Below are 21,050 nucleotides of genomic sequence, written 5' to 3'. Positions count from 1 at the left end.
TTTGGGGCCAATCGGTGTCCGTGTACTATTTGCAGGAGCACTCTAGCTCCCCCTGTTTGTTTTCCTTTTCTAGGTCCTCAATGGTGTTGAAGTGTTTTATGTGCAAATGTTTGTTCCACCGCCCTTTGGTTTTCTGGAGGCCGGTTTACAGTCCACCTTAGAGCCTCTGGCAACAACCAGTGAGCCCTTACTAATCTTCCACATTCCACGACCAAATGTGGTAACATAATCAGCATCATCAAGCTGTCCAGTAGAAAGCAGATTCTTTTTTATCTCAGGCACATGCCTGACATCATGGAGCATAAGCTGTGAGCCATCTGAAAACACAAGCCTCACATCACCTCTGCCAAGTATCTTGCATGCATGGTTATCACCCAAATAAACCACTCCTTCATTGCTAGCAGTATACCTGACAAACAAGTCTCTGCAACCTGTGACATGAAAGGAGGCACCTGAATCAATGATCCATGAGTGCATACCATGACCACCTGTAAGAAGTGAATGGGCATCAAGTGAAGAAGTAAATAGGACCTCATCCTCACTGCCACCTGCATGTGACACATTGATTTCTTCAATCTTGACTCCACTTTTTCGGCTTTACATCTTTGGCTTCATCTTTCTCTTTGTCTTTGCCTTTTCCCTTTTCCTTTTGATCATTTTTCCATTTGTAGCATTGCTTTTTAATGTGTCCTTTCTTGCCACAATAATGGCATTCCAAATCCTTTTTGGAGCGAGACTTGCTCCTTCCCCTTTCTTGGCTTTTCCCCCTTTGCTGGGATCTCCCACGTGCATTCATCGCATTGGACTTTCCAACAGAGTTGTTTTTCCTGTTCATCTCTTCTTGAAGAAGAGCACCCTCAACATCTGCATATGACAGCATAGCATTCGAATTGCTAGTGGCTGTCCTGAATGTGTCCCAACTCTCTGGCAAAGTGCATAACAGAAAAGTGGCTTTGAACTCATCGTCCATTGCCAACTTTTGATTAATGACCTGGCTGACAGTACCATTAAACTCATTTAGATGGGCTGTCATAGACGCCCCTTCCTTCATCTGAAGACCTATGAGTTTCTTCAACCAATACATTTTGCTTGAGGCACTTTGTTGGGCATACAAGTCCTGCAATCTCTGCCACATTCCCCAAGCTGTCTTCTCTTCACGAATGCTGAAAAGTAATGAGTCTGACACATACAACATGATAGTAGATCTTGCCAGCTCATCCATATCTTCCCACTCTTCAGCAGTAAGAGAAGCGGGCATCACACCCCTTTCTTTGATAGGCTTGTGCTGCTTTTTCTGGAGCAACACATTGTAGCACTGGGTTTGCCAAATATCATAGTTATGCGAGCCTTCAAGCTTCTTGATGTGAAGCAATGAAGAGCTCTCACCTGTGGTTGCCATAGCAAAATGCAACCTGTCAATGCCTGACTCCCTGCAAAATGTGCAAACACTGCACCAAAAGCACACAAAGTGCTCACTGTTGTTCTCCCAAGCTTTATCTCCCACTGCGGAAGCAAGAATGCAACTTTTCTCCCACTTTATGTGATGAAATCACCAAAATCTGGTTGCTGCAGATTTTGGACAGCACCTTAAATGTGCTCTGTTGCCCTTCCAAAGTACTGTACAACAGTACCAATTGCTCACAAATGATGTACCAAACCTGTACCGGCAAGTACAGCAGCTGAAATTGAACCTTTGGTCACTCGAAACAGTGTACAGCCATGCCAAAACTTGCACAAAGCTGTGCCAAATCTGTACCAGCAGGTACAATAGCAATAAATGCTCTCCTAGCTGTCCAAATGAGTGAAAATCAGACTTTTACAGTCCTGTACACTGCATACAACAGTCCCGAACAGAAATTGGGCAAAAGCCCCTTGACTGCAAGCTGATTTTTGAGGATTCAAGGCATAAATGTCTTGCCTGCTGCTTTGCCAAGCTTAACAAGCATAAAAACTTGAAAAGCCCCTTGATTTAAGATCAATTTCTGATCATACATGGTACATTGACGCACATGAAGGCATCCAGAGTGTTCACGATGCTTCCCCCTGGCCACATATACATCAAATACATGAAAGCCCCTTGATTTGCACTGCAATTTGCTGCAATTTTGCCCAAATGTGCGATTTTTCACATCATACAGCATGTATGAGTGCTTAATTGCACAATTACATCAAAAGCCCCAAATTTCGACATTCAATTTCTTGCAAATTGATCCTGATTGTGACCAATGTCACCCAATTTTGCCAATTTTGCTCAAAATTGAGCAATTCGACACCTGTACCTGCTCAATTGTTGATTGTACTTGCTCAATTGCAAATCCCAAAAAAAAATTGAGGAAAATACCTTGTAATTTCTGATTTTTCTTCAATTTGCAGGCCGAATTTTGTTGTTGCATGAAAAGGGGGGTGATGATGCTGCTGCTGTTCTGTGCAGGTGGGCAATTTTGATCCAAGTGCTTGTCTGTAAAGATGAAAGACGAACACTTCTCCAGCCACGTTATGGCGTTCAGGAATGAAGTCAGTAAAACCACTCTCCAAGTCCACGAGATCCCAGGCAGCGGCACTTGGAGAAGATGGTGTAGGAAGAGAAGTTGAGCACTGATTGGGTCCGCGCCTTTCTTCCTGTGACTCTGGCCGGAGGCCTGCGCATCAGACTTGAGCTCGGCTACCGCCGCCTCCGACTTCGCTCGCTTGCCTTCGCCTAGCGCCTAGTAGTTGGCTACGCGGCCAGTTGTGCGCGCTAGCCTCCTCGCTACCTCAGCCACGCTACGGGTTCGCTACAAGCTTGCCTTCGTGCTATGTTCGCGCTGTTGACGCCCGCTGACGACTTCGTCTAGTAGCCTTCGCCTGATGGTTCGCTCGCAACACTCCAACGCCTGTTCGCCTAGCTTCGCCTAGCGCCACTCGCCTAGGTGGCCAGCCGACGACTAACACCCAGCGCTCGCCTTCGCTCACTTCAATGGCTCGCTTGTTCGCCAACGCCTTTGCCAACGCTTCTTCGCTCCACGCTCAGCTGCCTTGCGTGTGATTCAGTGCAGAAGTGGCTGCCCGCCACCTTCTCCTTCCGCCCACCTGATTGCTGTCTAGTAGTTCGCTTCTGGCCTCTTCACACACAGGCTAATGGGAGAGTCGAGCTGCTGGCTGCCTTGCACACAGAGCAGTTGTGTAGGAGAAGGAAGAATCCCCTACGAGCCAGTGATTCAGCACTCGAGAACAAACCCTAAACCAGGGCTCTGATACCAGTTGTGTGGGAGAAACAGGAATTAGGGTTAGGTTAATTCATGTGGGAGACATACACAGAGAAGAACAAGGGAGAGAGAGAGTTGTGGGGATAAGTTGTGGAGACATACACAGAGAAGAACAAGGGAGAGAGAGAGAGAGAGTTGTGGGGATAAGTCAACTCATAATGATATGAGTGTGTGACTCCCCTATCACACATGTATATTGCACTAGTACACATAGTGCACTTAGTACATTAAAAGTACTAAGTGTACTATGTACTATAACTTATGGGCTTGTACACACTATAAGGGTGGGCATTATGCCTTTACCCCAACACTAGGCACCAAAATCTAAGTGCCATTCCGTTCAATAGCATCCAGCTCTGTCTACATAGCACGATGCCAAGGCTCATGTGAAAGAGCCTCGTCCATAGAAGTGGGATCAGAAGGACCATGAAAGGACATAAGAGCATAGTTAACAAACATGTTGCCCTCATGAATTTGTTTCCCTGAAAACTTTAGAAGATCGCCTGAGAGAACCAAGACGAGAAGCAGAAGGAAGCTCACGTAACCCAGAATCACGAACTGTCTGAAAATACCATCTAGGCACAGATCTGCTCGAACTCGCTGGAGGAGGAGCAAAGTCATCATCATCTGACTGAGAATCCACAGCTGGAGGTGTAACAGAAGCAGAGAGAGGAGGAGGAGGAGGAGGCGGAGAAAGAAGCTCACCACCCCCCTCTGAAGATGTAGGAGTCTCGTCGAACACCACATCAACTACTTTGCCGACCTGCTGATCATAAAGACGATATGCCTTGGACACAGTGCTATATTCGAGAAAATTCATGCGCTAAGACTTCAAGTCCAACTTGGAGCGATGCTCCTTAGACACATGTACATACGCAGAACAACCAAATACCCAGAAATAAACAACAGAGAGCTTCTCACCATGGAAAGCCTCATATGGAGTTTTATCTGGAAGAGCAGCAGTAGGAGACCTGTTCTGAATGTAGACAGCAGTGGAAGCCGCCTCAGCCCAGAAACGTCGAGGTAATGAAGAATGCTCAAGCATAGCACAGGCCATCTCCATAATGGTCCTATTCTTCCTCTTTGCAACTCCATTCTGTGATAAGAGTATATGCTGTAGTAAGTTGTCTTCGAATGCCATGAGCCCTACAATATTGCTAAAACTCCTGGGATGTAAACTCACCCCCACTGTCAGTCCTGAGAGCCTTGACCGAGGAACCGGTCTCTTTTTCCACCTCAACTCTCCAATCACAAAAGTGCTGAAAAGCCTCATCCTTGGACTTCAGAAAGAAGACCCAAGCATATCTGGAGAAGTCATCCACCATCACGACCATGTACAACGCCTTACTCAAAGACGCGGTACTCACAGGACCACATAAGTCTGCATGAACAAGAGCAAGTGATGTCGAAGATCTGTGTCGCCTCCTTCGAAACGGCGGCTCGGTGTTGCTTCCCTTGTAGGCAAGAGGAACAAACATTAGATGGAGCCTTGATGGTCGGTAAATCCTCAACCAACCCATCCTTCGAAGCTCGCTGTAGAAACTGATAGCTCAAATGGCCAAACCGAGCATGCCAAAGAGCAGAAGAAGAACTAGAAGAAAGCAAAGCAGTCAACTTGTACAGACCACTATCTTGGATTCCCTAAGCCAAGATGCTACCAATCTCCTTATCACGAATGGTAATCTCATAATGAGAGAAGATCGCCTCTGCACCCTGAGCTGTAAGAGCACTCACTTACAAAAGGTTAAATGCCAAATCTAGAATGTACAAAACATTAGAGAAGTACCTCTTGTCCTCAGAGGAGCAGAAGATAGGGATGGTGCCATGTCCATGCACTGGCATGGAAGAAGAATCACCCAAAGTGATCTCGCATGCAGCGAACACGACCCCGACTGAGAAGTCACAAGAGCAAGTACACGACGAGTACCTGCTAATAGAAGAATGCCATCATCCTTCTTGGTCTGAGACACCGCTGTAGAAGAAAAGTTCTTTGCTTCTTCATCCCGCTTCTTGTGACATTGGGGCGATTTATGACCCTTCTTGCCACAATAATGACACTCAATGTCCTGAAGACCTGATTTTGTCTCTGTTTATCCTTGTCGTTATCCTTGGAGTTCTTGTCAGAACCCCCTTTCCCCTTCTTCTGTTGATTCTTCCCTTTATCTCGTGCAGCCAAAGCTCCATCAAAACCACCAAAGGTGCCAGTCCGCTCCTCAAAGCGAGACTCAATCTGCATAATGGAGGGGAGAACTTCCTCCCAAGTAACTGGAACAGGACGAGGAGAAGAAACAAGAGACTGAAAATAAGCATCAAACCTCTCTGGAAGCTTGGAGAGAAGCCGAATAGCCATATTCTTTGTAGAGATCATAGTGACAAGGGGACGGCGGGATGCCCACGTGGGACATGGAAACGCCGTCCCGAACAACGGCATTTGCGTAACGGCGGTGGGACGGCCTGGGGGACGGAACGGACGGGACGTGACCAGGGGACGGGCGTCCCCGCCCGGAGGGACGGGGGGACGTTGTCAGCCGGGGACATTGTCAGCCGGGGACGTGGGGACGTCTGCAACGGCTACAATTCCAGTCGTTTTTTTTTTCAGATAACGGCTACTAGCCGTTGGCGGCTGGCCATTTGAGAGAGAGAGAGAGAGAGAGAGAGAGAGAGAGAGCCAGCTGCCATATTCTATATAATGGGCTGCAAGCTACTCCTCTTCTACTCAAGCCTTCCAACTTCCAAGACTTGAGTTCCTCTCCACCATCTCCCTCTCCTACTCCACCACCTTCCTCTCCACCCTCTCCTACTCCACCACCTTCCTCTCCACCCTCTCCTACTAGACTACTTCAATCTTCCCTCTACTTCTCCTCCTACTCTACCCTCTAAGCTCTCTCCACCCTCTTCTACTAGACTACTACTAAGTTACTAACTATTCATGGCATCCTCTTCTCGTGCGGGCGGTAGGAGTAGAACGGATGGGTGGTCATGGTGGGATAAGGTCAACTTCGAGCCTCCTACTCATGCGGGGGGTGCACGTCCATGGACATGCAAGCTTTGCCCATATAAGCGTGTGGGTGGGGCAAATAGGGTGAGGGCCCATTTGTTCCATGAGCCCGGTCATGAGGTGAAATTTTGTGAGCGGGTCACACCGGAGATAAGAAAGGAGCTTCTTGCAAAGCTTGCCACCCATCAAGCTTTGAGTGCAAGCCAAAGGGTGCGTGGAGTGGATCCCAACACTTATGTCACTCCAACCCAAACATCAGGTTCTACATCGGGTGGTGGTGCATCTTCTTTTCTGACTTTGCAAGTCTTGACTCTTGACTCTTGCACCTCGTAGCATAATTTAATTTTAAATGTAATGTGTATCATGATTCATAACTTTTGGAGTTAGAAAGCTTGTTGTTATTGATTGATTAATCTTGATTCTTTACTCCTCTAAAATTAACAATTTTGAGTGTTGTCCCCACCCCCCCGTCCCTGTTCCCTACCTTTAGCCGTCCCCGTCCTCCTCCCCGTCCCCTGGTAACTATGGTAGAGATATCCTTGCCACAAACAACAAACTCGTCTGGGAGATCTTTCATCTTCAAGATGAAAGCAGATAAAGATGGAAAGGCAGAAACTGACAAGTTCGTAAGCTGCTTTTCCAACACCAAAATCCGATCCAAAGACTTAATCTTGTAGAGATCTGCAAATGCCTACCAAACTTCATGTGCAGCATCTGCTGTGCGCACATGAGAGAGAACAAAATCCTAACAATTCAACATCAGAAAGGAGAAAACACGATGATCGTTCACCTGCCAAATATCAATCTGTGCCTGAGTCACACCACCGGAAGCAAGGGTGGGAGGGTGCATTGGCAGGTGTAGCAACCAATCCCAGAGATCCACGCCACGCAAGGCTGATTTCACCTTCACCTTCTGCAAAGTGTAGTTGGAACTGTCATGACCCTGTGAAAATGGAACAGCACAAGTGTGGGCATGGTGGTTGCTGAGCAAAAATATTAAATGATTCACATTTGGGGTGCCCGCACAAAGAGAATGATGTGTGGACATCTCCAGGTGTGAAGGGGGACCAAGAACATTAATATAACTAATGTTTGAATCTTGGGTGGCCCCTAGGCCTAAGTGGCCCCTAGGGAACTTTAATAAATATTAAAGTTGGGGGCCTAGGATAATTTTGGAGAGAGGCCACTCCACTTTTGGAGTTACACGCCTCTCTCATCTCTCTCTCTCTCTTGCTTTTTGGGATTACGTGCAAGCTTCAAGCGTGGAGAAGAGGAGAAGTAGGTCGACTGCATAGAAGAGTGCTGACTGCTGTTTTCCGTACAGAAGTGCCCGTACAGCTGCAGGTATAGTCCACGTGGCTGCCCGTACAGGGTACGGCTGCTGCAGGTGCAGGTGGCGCTGACAGGGGCTGAAAGCAGGTGCATGCTATGCTGCAGGCTTTGGCGGCGGTTGTGCTGCAAATCGTACAGAGCTGTACGACAGCAAGTACAGGTGTACGGACTACTGCAGGTTCAGGCGACGCTGACAGAAGCTGAAGGCGGGTACAGTACGTGCTGCAGGTTGTGCTGCTACAGGCGTAGAGAAAGTACGAACAGGTATAGTACGTTGACCTGTACGGACAGGTACCGACTTCCGTACTGTTCCTGAAGTCCTGAACAGACTGCAGGCGATGCATCTCCTGCTGTAGCAGTTGCAGGCAGTGCTTTACCAGAGTTTAGTTGGTGCACCAGTCAAGTGGTTGCAGGGAGGCAAGTACAGACAGTTTCTTGCAAGTACAAACTGGTACGATTGGCCTCACGAGTGCATGGTGGTATGCAGTCCGGAATGCAAGGAAACATGTTTGGGGGCATGCAACTTGGAATGCAAACAAATATGTATGGGGGCATGCAGCCCGGTATGCATAATGGTATGTTTGGAAACATGGCTGGAATGTATGGCATGCCAGTTGTAAGTAGCTGAGAGTACCCAGTCTGTGTCAATGGTTTCTACTGGAAAGCGCATAGCACTAGTGGCAAGGAGATCAAACTGCACTTGCCCCAGCTACAAGCTTATGCTTGCTGCTTGTTGCTTCCTATTGCTGGCAGTTGGTGTGACAAGATGCACTTGCCAATGTCGACCAAGTCCTCCTTGAGTTGTTTGTTGTTTTTTTGTCTCAATTGCCTTGCTGCTCCCATCCTTGGGTAGTTCTCCCTTGCTGGTCTTTTTTTCTCCAAACTCAGAGATCATCTTTTTTCCCTATAAGGTGGATGAAAGGTAGTCAAATTCCTCCATTTTTTTAGTTTCGAGTGTGCTGGGGTCGAGCGACAAAAGGAATGGGTAAAAGCAAAGTTTAAAAACGGTAGAGATTAGAGCACATGGTAGCAAGGAATTTTTGTAGAGTGATTTTTGAATTAGGCTTTTGATGGAGAGATAGGCAACCGTTGTCGTGTTGCACGCCTTCTCTAGGTATGGCCATAACTGCTCGACATCTCCATGATTTCCCCAAATCCCTTTCACAATCTGACCATAAGTGCCTACTACACCCTTAACGAGGTCATTAATGATTGGGTAGAGAATAGGCAACGATGATGCAACACGTGTCCCTTTCCATCCATGCACCCTTTTTTGGGGTGGCAACCTCGATTTTCTCACCACGCGCGACTTTTCTCAAAGGCGATGCATTGCAGTGGTGGTCTACTCTTCTTCTGCAAGGCATAACACCAACTACTTGGGTACAATTTAAACAGGTGTTCTCTTCAGTATGGCTCACATCTACTTTTGAGGTGGATGTAATGACAGCATGGCACAAGTTGGATGCATCAAAGTGTGACAATCTTGAAGAATACAACAAGAAGTTTTGGGAAGCTTTTCTCCCAGTTACTTCTTACTGTGCAGTGCCTTTGTCTGAGCAGGTAGAGAAGTATTGTTGTGGGCTGCCCAAGGAAGTGCGTGACTATTGTATCAAGACTCGAGTAACAAACATGTCACAGATGATAGAGAATGCTATGACAGCTAATGCATTACTCACTGGAGTCTCATCTGGGTTTAAAGGCAGTAAGAACTCGAGCAAGAAATCTGAAAAGTCTAGGCATGCTTCACGTGATGCAAAAGGGTCTACAGAGACGCGGTATAAGAAGTTGCCAATGCCCAAGAGAACTTCTGAGAAGAGACAAGCTTTGAGGGATACTTGGAAATGTTTTTACTGTACAGAAGAGGGACATATGTCTTTTAATTGTCCCAAGAGAAAGTCCCAAAAGGACTCTGACAATAAAGGAGAGCCCAAGTCAAAGAAACCAAAACCTTCTGCAGGGTTAGTTCCTGATCTTGTTGGGGAACAGCCAGGTGGTGAAGAGTCTGAGTTGTGCAGGGCATGGGGCAAAGTGAGATCAAAATGCCTTGATATTCTTTGACACAGGTGCTAGAGCCAACTTTATTTCACTGGATTTGGCTGGCCGATTGGGGATTCGTGCAGAGGAGATGGGGCCGTTATATGAGGCTAACATGGCTTGTCCTAGGTATGCAGAACCCATCACTCCTATTATTGGGAAGCTCAAGCTTCATTTGCAAGGTTATGTGGACAACGAAGAGTTTTTCATCATGCCACTTGATGGATGTGATGTTTTGTTGGGTATGCCATGGTACCACAGAGTACATGCGGTGGTGGATACATACAATAGGAAGATCACTTTGACTCATAGAGGGAAAGAACATGTTTTGGATGTAAAACTTAAAGGGGAATCTGTTCCTATTGTATCAGCTTAAGCAATTTCATCAGTAATGAAAAAGCATCTTTCCGCGTACTTGATTTATGTAAAGGATGCAAAAGATGATGAGTCTAAGTCTAATTTGTCTATGTTAGATAAGAACAGGACTGATTTCTTATGTGGGTTCCAAGATTGTTTCTCCGAGTCATTGCCAGGGGAACTTCCTCCGGAGAGGCCAGAAGATCATGCCATTGATCTAATTCCTGGTAGTACTCCACCAAATAGACCGCCGTACCGTGTTAGTGCAGCCCAACAAGAAGAAATTATGAGTCAGATACAGGAGCTGTTGAATAAAAGGTTGATACAGCCTAGTTCATCACCCTTTTGCTCACCTATACTCTTAGTGCTAAAGAAGGATGGTTCTTGGCGCATGTGTATTGACTACAGGGCGCTGAACAAGAATACCATCAAGAATCGATTCCCCATTACGAGGATCGATGACATTTTGGACCGCTTATAGGGCTCCACAGTTTTTAGGCGGATTGACTTGAAAAGCGGCTATCATCAGATACGTATTAGACCCGAGGATGTGCATAAGATAGCATTTCGAACCACGTTTGGGTTGTATGAGTTTTTGGTTATGCCCTTTGGTTTGACAAATGCACCTGCCACATTTAACAGAATGATGGACAGGATTTTCCGGCCTCATAGAGCGTTTGTGGGCACATTCTTTAATGATATGATTGTGCATTCACAAACTGAGGAGGAGCATAGAAGGCATTTGGCCATTGTGTTTGCAGAACTCAGGAACCATAGGCTGGTTATTAATGGCAAGAAGAGTGAGTTCTTCTTGCAAGAGATACATTTCTTGGGGCATATTGTGTCTAAGCATGGAGTCCGTATGGATCCATTGAAGGTGGAAGCAATTCTTAATTGACCAGATTTGAGGACCGTGCATGATGTACGCAGTTTTTTGGGACTGTGTTCCTATTACAGGCGGTACATACGATATTTTGCTGAAATTGCTTCGCCCCTTCATGCCTTAACAAAGAAGGCAACTCCGTTTAGATGGGATGATCAGGAAAATACAGCCTTCAAAAAGCTTAAAGAAAAGCTTACTTTGGATCCAATATTGGTATTACCGGACCTCCGAAAGGCTTTTGTTGTCTAGTGTGATGCATGTGGAAGTAGCATTGGGGCCGTTCTCATGCAGGAAGGACATAATGTCATGTGCACAGTGTGTATCTATCGTGTGCATCATGCATGCAAGACTAGTTTTGAGGCTTCGGGAAGCTTGGAACTAGGCAGGCTGATTGACGAGCTCAGTTAAAAAGAATGTTGTGGCAGATGCTTTGTCACGCAAGCCACAGGTATCAGCAGTTTCACTTGCTTATCATCATGAGCTTGATGAAATGAAAGAGCAGTATGCCCATGATGAGGACTTTGAAAAGTTGTATGATCAGATATCTGAGGGTCAGCAGCATGAGCACTATACTCTCAGAGATGGGTTTTTGTTGATGCATGGTAGGTTGTGTGTTACCACGCAATTGCGACTCAAGGTTATGATTGATAGTCATGCTCCACCGTATGCAGGTCATAGAGGTATTAACGCCACGGTAAAAGCAGTGGAGACTTTCTTTTATTGACCAACCTTGAGAAGAGATGTTGATGCCTTTGTTAGGCAATGCATCGTATGTCAAAAGGTAAAGTTTGAGCGTCAAAAGACACCAGGGTTATTATAGCCTTTACCTATTCACAATGCTTTTCACGTGAGTCTCCTTAGACCTTTCCGTGGGGATGTGCCTGAGGATGTATCAGATGAGGCTCAGCCGGAAGTTGAAGAACTTGATGAGGTTCTTATTCCAGAGCAGATACTGGCACATAAGGAAAGAAAGGTACGAGGTAAAGTTTCCCGTCGCTATCTTGTGAAGTTCAAGAACTATTCACCGATGGATGCGAAGTGGATGGAGGAAGGTGACTTAACAGATTCACCTCATGTTTTGCAGCTTTATCTCGATGCCTTTGAGTTGGAGCCGACAGGTTTTGCAGCTTTATCTCGATGCCTTTGAGTTGGAGCCGACTCTTGTTATGGCTCATTCAGGTTCAGGAGAGCATGGGTCTGAAGCATTGCCTGATGCTCAAGAGGGGGGTAGCACCTCCACTCCCTTGATACAGACAAGCTCAGATGACATCTAGAGGTCGCTTGGTGCAAGTTTTGGTCTCACCCGAAGGTACTGATGGCTGACAGTACATCTGTTTACGGGACTTCTATGATATATGTGTACTAGTCACCTTGGATGTTGTGGTTGTGTATGGTTCACAGTGGTATACAACTTGGACTACTACTACGCCATTGGTTTGCAGTGAATGATGTTACATATGCATGGCTTAGAGAGATTGGGACGCTGATCTTGCCATATTGTATATTTCACTTTGGATATTTTGTTGTATCACCAGAATGCAATTGAGGACGCTTGCCATTTTTCAAGAAGGGGGGTATGTCGTGACCCTGTGAAAATGGAACAGCACAAGTGTGGGCATGGTGGTTGTTGAGCAAAAATATTAAATGATTCACATTTGGGGTGCCCGGACAAAGAGAATGATGTGTGGACATCTCCAGGTGTGAAGGGAGACCAAGAACATTAATATAATTAATGTTTGAATCTTGGGTGGCTCCTAGGCCTAAGTGGCCCCTAGGGAACTTTAATAAATATTAAAGTTGGGGGCTAGGCTAATTTTGGAGAGAGGCCACTCCACTTTTGGAGTTACACGCCTCCCTCATCTCTCTCTCTCTTCTTGGCTGATCAGAGGGAAACACAGAGTGTTGCTTTTGTGGGACACAGATCTGTGTGTGAATCCTCTCTGCTAAGAGGTCTTGTGGGCTGCCAGATTGGACATACAGGTGTATTCTCCTGGTTGGTTTTGTTGTACTCAGCTTTACGTCTTTTTGAATTTGAATAAAGAAATACCGAAAGGGACACCAAGCTTTGGGGCCAACAGGTGTCGTTCTCATTACAGTTTTGGGGCACTCTAGCTCCAATTAAATTTGTTTTTATAATTGGACTACAAGTGGAAGGGTGACTGCTAGTCTACCGCACTTTGGTTTCTACCAAGGGCCGGTTTCGGGAACCATCCAACTTTGCAGACTCAGAGAACATATGAAGTGTAGTCAGGACAGCCATCACAAAAGCTTGGGCTAAATCTCAAAAATATGCACAATCTCAGAAGGAGTGTCCACCACAGGTACCAAGGTTGCCACCAAAGCCAGAACCACCACAAGACCCCCTCTGCAAAAGGGAATGTCCACTGGAGAGGAAAACGCAGCCAAAGAGGGGCTGCAGTCCTGAAAATAGAGACCGACTGGTTCTAGACTCCAAGTAGAGAAAAACGCTGATAAGAAAAGTACCTTCAGGCTATAAGCGATGAAGCCAAAGTGAAGGGAAAGCAACCAGCAGCAACTATCCAGAAAACGCAGCATCCAGAGGGCTGCAAATCTGCAAAAAAACGCAAAGGTGAAGGGGCTTTAGATAGGGCACAATCTGGGGCAACAGAGAGAATCGCTGAACCAAGAGCGATGATACCATGAATGAGCGCACAGAGCGAAAGCAAATAAGCGCTAGAGTGTGCTGACCAGAGAGTGCAAGAGAGAGAGAGAGAGAGAGAGAGAGAGAGAGAGAGAGAGAGAGATATGGAGCAACTATGTTGAATATACTGAAATGATACAGTTGCAAGCAAGAGACAAAAAGTGTCTCATAAGTGAGGGAGCAAAAGAAAGACTAGGCAACATGAAAAAGTGAGAGGCCAGCCCAGCTATTTATGGGTAAGAGGGGATGGCCGACTGGGTATAGTGCAGCTGGCTGATTGGGAAAAATACATCCAGCTTGGGAAAAATCCCAAAAAAACATACAGAAAAGAGGTACCCAGTCCACAATCAAGGGCCATGAAAAGGGACCAAAAGGGACACCAAATATGGGCAGAAACTGGGGATGAATGTCCTAACAATTTGGCTCTCCAAGATCCATCAAATATCCATCGCATTATGTATTGCATTTGGTTCTCCAAGATCCATCAAATGCTTAACATGCTTCTATGCAGCCAGGATCTCGTAGATACAGCTAGCATGCACATACATGGGAAGCTTACCATAAACATTCCATGGCTACATGTGGTGTCCAACACCCATGTCCATGGATAATAGAGAATTTACAATATGAATCCCGAGAAATTAGAGAGTAGTTACAGTGACAGAAGAAACAACGATTCTGTTACGTGCATATACTAGGAGACTAACCCACATTAGGCTTATGAGCATGGGAGCATGAGAGCATAGGAACAAACTCAAGAGGAGCATGGGTTAGGGCTAACCTTAAGGGTTGAGGTTAGGGTCAGGCATCCAAGGGTCACACATGGGAAATGGAGAGTCAAGAGTCACTTGAGGACCCTCCTATATAATAGGGACATGGGGCACACTCAAGGGATGTTCTCTTGTGTAGAGAATTGTATCTACATTCTTGTCATTTCATAATAGAGCTAAAACAGCTGAGGATGCTATTCAAGCTGCTCAGGTTTTTCACAAGACAATGGTTGGCGCTAATTCATCAAAAACCAGCATCAAGTGAAAAGAAATCCACGTTCACTTATTCAAACAATGGACAGAAAAGAAAATTAGTTTTTGCACCAAATCCTAAAAATGGTGACAACGCCAACAAAAAACCAAAGTTAGTGAGTAAGGAAAATCTCACATGCTTTAAATGCAAAGAGAAAGGGCATACAAAGAAATTTTGTCCTTTGAATGGAGCTACAAAAACTTCGGTGCCTGGACAAAAGACAACACCGAAAAAGTTCATTCCGAATAAATCTGTACATATTACAGAACTTCAAGGTAAATTCTCTGAAGTCAATATTACGCATCTTGAAGGAACCCAATGTTCATATTGTACTTTCAGTAAAGACGTTTATAGTCCAAACAAATTATTTCGTGTTTATGGATCAGTGAAAGGACATCAGGTTCATATTTTGTTTGATCCTGGTAGTACTCACAATTTTATTGACAATATTGTGGTACTACAGAAGATGGAGCTGGAAAACATACATAATGATCACATGTACAAGGTCAGGATGGCTGGAGGACAAGTCCAATTTTGGGACAAGAAGGTGTCAAAACTACCGTTAAACATCCAATTGTACTCAGATAGGCTTGATTTCCATGTCATGAGCTTGGGTCATGTAGATATAATTTTGGGAATGGAATGTTTCATAGCAAAAATAAGAATTTTTCTATTGATTGAGTCAAACATTTGATGTCTTTCCATAACAATGAAAGCCTTGTAACTCTTAAAGCAAACATTGTTGTACCGAAGGAAACTATTATCAATGAGCTGGAGTTAATGGAGGATATTTTTAACTATGAACTTTTCCAGTTGGTTATGGATCCAGTGTCTTCATATATTCATTTTTATGTAAACACTATTTCTTTAGATGTTTGGGAAAGTAAAGTTCCATTAAAAGCAAATTTCATGATGTATTTCCTGATAAGTTGCCTCATGGATTACCTCCTAAACGAGAGGTGGACCATAAAATAGAGCTAGTACCAAGGGCGAAACCTGTTAGTATTCCTCCGTGTCAGCTTAGCCAATCTGAGGAGGATGAGGTAGCCAGACAACTAGCTGAATATTTAAGGCGGAGTCAAATTAGACCAAGTAAGTCTCCTTGGGGTGCACCAGTTCTCCTGGTTAAGAAAAAGGATCAAGGTACTTGGAGGATGTGTATTGATTACAAACGTCTTAACAAGGTTACAATTAAAAATAGATACCCATTGTCTAGACTCTAGATCAGATGATCTTATTAATAGGTTGCATGGAGCTAAGTATTTTACAAAGCTTGACTTGCGAACCGGTTATCATCAGATCCGTATAGCAAAGGAAGATGTACCTAAAACTGCTTTTAGGACAAGATATGGCCATAATGAATTTTTAGTGTTACCCTTTGGTCTCATTAATGCACCAGCAACTTTCCAAAAGATGATGAATAATATATTTCGAGATCTGTTAGCAAAATGTGCGGTAGTTTTCTTAGATGATATTTTGATAAAGAGCAAAACTTTGGATGAGCATGAAAGTCATCTTAAAGAGGTTCTAGGAAGGCTCAAGAAGGAAAAACTGTATTGTAAATTATGTAAGTGTGATTTCTTTAAAAAGAAATTGTTATACTTAGGTCATAAGATCTCTCGAGATGGCTTGAGTATAGGTATGAGGTACTTCATGTAATTCATGTGTGCATCCCTTGGACTCGGGGATGGATGAGTGGATGAGATTATGCCTGATTTATGCATGTTTATGCATGATGATTATCTAGAGAGATCTTAGGGTTTTAACAGATTCTCTATCCCGTACCATGTTTGGTTAGAGGTAACCTCTAGTGATGCCCTCCTTAGCTTTTTTCTCAAGAGTCTTCATGAGCGTAGAATACCAATCTTGAGGACGAGTTTTGCAAACTCACTCTGTTTTGACCTATTCCAACAAGGTCATTACAATGGCCCAACAATTGGGCATATTGGAAGAAGATAAGCTCAAGCAGTTCATTTTGAAAGAAGATAAGCTCAAGCAGTTCATTTGAGGTTTAGACACAAACATTAGGTACACAATTAGGAATTTTGACCCTCAGACATATGCACGGACGGAAGAAAATAGGCTTTGAGGTCAACCACGAAAGTAGCCCAATCAAATTGGAAGTGGCCTATGATGTGGTCTGTGTGAAGTTGTAACCAATGCTTCCACCAAGTAACAACTTCCCGAGTGAGTTGGGGTGCTGCCACATGGACTTTGTCTTGTGCATATATAATTTTAGCTAAAAGAAAATGTGCTTCAAATTGATGAATAAACTGAGTAACAGTAACATGATCACACTTATCATCATATTTACTAAAATTTGGAGAGGTTTGTATGAATGTGGTGGTAGGGGTCGTGGAGGACGAGGTATTGGGGCCATCTTAGGGAGGGATGCTAGAATCTGTGCCATTGCCTACCGATGCTATATTTGCATAGCCTCCCAGTTGAGTCTTTGCTAAAACTCTCGGTCAACGGCTTCTCGAAGCACCGGTCTTCCTCATATTTGCGTCACTTCCTTATCTCTTTGTTCCTCCGCATGACTCTATTCTTCTCTATTTTTTTCTTCTGCTTTTTTTCTTGCTTCTTCACATCTTTCGTCGTCTTTTCTTCTTTGGTCCTCCATACCAAAGAACATATGCGCCAAATCTGAGAGGCCTTCTTTGGGCTTCTCTTTTTCTACGGCAAGCTGGATCTTCAGAAAATTTATTTGCTCCATTATTATTCTCAGGAGCTCTTATGTGCTTAGAGGAAGTGTACTTTTTTTTGGTGTGTCGCGTTGGAAGCTTTGTGCCTCCATAACTTCTTGCTGGCTTTCTTCTTGATGTGATGTCTCTCTCGACATGGTGGCACCCTTTCGGACCGCAGTGTTACCATCCACCAAATGCTCTCACTTCTTTAGGTAGCCGAGTTGGGTCACCAACATGATGCTCTGAAACCATGAAGGAGATAGCACAGGTGGAAGCATAAACAGTAAACATATAAGACAGTGCAAAGGAGATTGAGAGAGTTGGACAAGATCACCTTTTATAACAACAGTAAAGTTTTACAATCGCAATGGCCAGCAACTGAGTGTTGACCTATGTGCAAGGGAAGTGGATGAAGGAGTGAATAATGGAGAACTCCTTATATAGTGGAGTAGAGACTTGGCCGACTGCCTCTAGGACTGGCCGACTGGCCCTGGACAAATAATTAGAAGAAAATCCAGTAAAATCTCAGATAAATAGTAAAGCCCCAAAACACTGAGATGCACAATACTAACACTGATACCAATGTTACATGCACTGAGGTTGATCGTGGTAACGCACAACAGGGCCCTCTTTATATCTTTATCTAGTGAGATCTTTAGCATCCAATTCACAGAGTAGCGAGAGAGAGAGAGAGAGAGAGAGAGAGAGAGAGAGAGAGAGAGAGAATAGAAATGAAGTAGACGACACAATATTGGGACCCAATTACCCACTCAAAGGGCCCCCCCTACAAGTAGGAGTATTTGCCTATATTATTTCTTTGGAGAACTGTTGTACAATGCTTGAGAACAAGCGATATGACTACCCAACGCGAGGCTTAGTATCCACCAATCCAAGGCACTACAGAAGACTCTTCGGGACACTTATGCAAAAGTCCAAATAGCTGTAGGACTGCACATGTGCTGGCTGAATGCTGAAGAGTTGCTCCAATTATTGCCTGGAGAGTGTAGGATGAATATTTGATGCTTGAACAGCTGATGTATTTGCTAATGGATCCTTTGCTGGATTGCTGAATTGCTGAATGATGAATGCTGCTTTTAGGCGCCCCTTTATATATGGTCAATTGCTGCTGGTCGGCCAGTTTGGCTGCTATCAGCCAGCTTAAATTGGACAAAATATGAGTTTTATGCAACATGAAATGCTGCACTTAGCATTTAATGCCACATCTGCTGCTAGCCGACTAGAGGCCCATATCCAACCTGCTGCTATCGACCAAATATGCTGGTCACTTGCTATCATAAGACCTGTGCTGTTGTCAGCTGGTCCCACTTGTGGTCCACGACTATAAACAGCCCTCACAAGGCTGCCGACTAAGTCTTATAGCCATGGGCTAATGCTTCTCCAGGAGGTTAGCCTCTTCGTGACTACTTCATGCTTTTGATGCAAAACCTACTGCTAAGGCTAACTGCTACATGCTTTGTCTGATGAATTCTCCAAATGGGTTAAGAGGACTGACTCCAGAGACTGACCTCTATGGCTAGGAGACTAACCTACGTAGCTCGTGCCCGATTGTCCCTAGACTAAGGGCTCACAATGGGGTCACGGCGTACGACAAATGTTCCTATAAAAAAGGTATTATTCTATACAAATGTTTGCACTGATGAGCTTGGCAGTGTTACTGTGTGCCCCAGTGCAGGATGCATGTGACACAAGGGTGGAAAAAAACACATCAAGGGAGTCCCGATGTGGGCACTCAAAGGCCAAATCTGGGAGAGCATAAGGGCATCTAGATCCAGATAAAAGCACAGCCTATGTAGGCTGCGAGACAGCACACAATAGGCGACCAGATTCAGCAAATAACGCAACCTTTTCAAGCTGCAGGACAGCACTGAGTAGGCGGCCATATACAGCAGCAAAACACAATAGAAGGGCGCCTCCAAGGGGGTACCAAAGCATGTGAAATTGGTATCAGAGCATCAAGCTCAACAAAGCTAAGTGCTGAAGGTGTCCCAAGAAGGTGCACAGGTCCAAGGAAACACAGCCAGGGTAGAAATCACATGGGGCTGGTCGGTGTCAGCAAAACCCCAGGGAATGGCAGCCCTGAGGGTCAGATGCCATTTGGGGCATACCAAGAAGGCTCTCGGGAAAACAGTTCCAAGGGGAGTGGAGCAAGGATGCCATGATCAACCTCGGGAAGGAGACCATTAGTGTGTGTAGGGACAAGGCAAGAAGGCAAGGGGACAAAGTGGAACAGATGCAAAGATCTCAACACCAGATTTGGAGTGGAATCAGAGACATGGCAAGGTTTTCAGTGAAAAGGTTGCCAAGAAGGAAGGATGACGGGTTTGGGAGTCCATGAAAGGGATGATGATAGTCATCCAATGGAATCCCGTCATCAAGTTTGGTAGGAGGGGATGTCACGTGCACACATGGACATCGCTGATCCCCAAGCTAATCCCTGTTTGGGCAGCAGATAAGCAAAAAGTTTAGGGCACTGGCAGGCATTCTCTTGGACAAGGAACATGTCGGCCAGGCATAGAAGGTGTCGGCAGCATTTATGAATTTTATTTGTCCAATGAAGCTGGCCAACCAGAAGTCGACCAAGGGGCCTATAAAAAGGCTAGGCATTGAGTCACTGTATTCATCTGTGACCCTTTTTGGGCAGGTTAAGGGTCAGCCTATAGATGGTCTTAGATTACCTTTTTGGGAAGGCTGAAGGCCACAGATTTGTACAGTCTTTTGTACTATATAATATACTGAAAATACAGCTCTCTCTCTCTCTCTCTCTCTCTCTCTTCTCTCTGCCTTTGTTGGTGACTTGCATCAAGGTTCCTATTTATCCAGTTACTTAAGGCTGAGAGAAGACACACAGAGCTTCTGCAAATGTGACAACAAGACTCAGAACTAGGCCTATGAATCTACTGCTCACACCCAGAGAGTGGGAAAGCATGTCACACTTTTCATGGCTGCAATTGAGAAGCCCTATTATTCTACTAGAGCACAATCCATGATAATGAAATGATTCTGAAAAAAATCTGGGTCCTTAAATTGTGGTCTGCTGATACATGCACCTTGCTAAAGAATAATAGATGTTTGCAGCCTTGCCCCATGGTAGAATTGAGTGCATGAGATGGACTTGCAAGTCCTCCTACAGTTTTTGAATCAATGACACAGAGAGCATCACCACATCCTAGACATGCAATGTATTCTGGAATACCTTCTCTGCAGCAATGACCACCGAAGCAACATTTCTTTTATCAAAATTTTGTAATCCAGAGATGACCTGCATGGACACAAAGCAGCCTTCAGTTCCATCATACTTTTGTGATTTAGAAAACGGCCTGGACACGAGAAAGAAATCCGCCAATACACGCTCAATAACTGCTCACTGCAACCAGGAATATCTAAGTTACTATATACCAATGGAAAGTTCAGGCTACTCCCCAAACTTAAGAAAAACCACAGTGTGATCTTAACTCCATGAGAGTCTACTCACAAAGCTTTGAAACATCAACTCTATCATGCACAGCATGTACTACAACCTATGACATTCCCACTTATGTCATGAGTGACTGCACAGCATGTACTACAAGCTATGACATCCCCATTTATGTCATAGTGGGTAAGAAACTAGATTTCTGTACAAAGTGTACCGGAAGGTTTGATGGTCATACAAGCATTTGGCCATGCAAAATGGCAAAAAAATAATAATTATATTGGCCATACAAATTGTTCATAAAAAAGGGCTACACAGAGTGTACTGGAAAATTCTGATTGTATTCGTGCAAAATGGCCATATACACACACATCAATTGGCAGTACAAATTGTTCG

The 21,050-nt window shown here is 44.8% G+C and overlaps 1 protein-coding gene across 1 annotated transcript in view; it reads right to left on the bottom strand.

Annotated features, from left to right (window-relative positions):
* The window catches only part of LOC147626259 (uncharacterized protein ycf23-like), a 62,586-nt gene that overhangs the window by 40,783 nt on the left and 753 nt on the right, over positions 1-21,050 (bottom strand). The window contains exon 2 of the mRNA XM_086816408.1: positions 20,436-20,501. Within this exon, the coding sequence (XP_086672534.1) occupies positions 20,436-20,501 (66 nt within the window). The remainder of the gene's footprint in view (positions 1-20,435; positions 20,502-21,050) is intronic.

This window comes from Cibotium barometz, chromosome 22 (genome assembly GCF_041138505.1).
Source record: "Cibotium barometz isolate CiBa-2024 chromosome 22, ASM4113850v1, whole genome shotgun sequence".
Taxonomy (NCBI): domain Eukaryota; kingdom Viridiplantae; phylum Streptophyta; class Polypodiopsida; order Cyatheales; family Cibotiaceae; genus Cibotium; species Cibotium barometz.
This window is presented reverse-complemented; position numbering and strand designations above follow the sequence as displayed.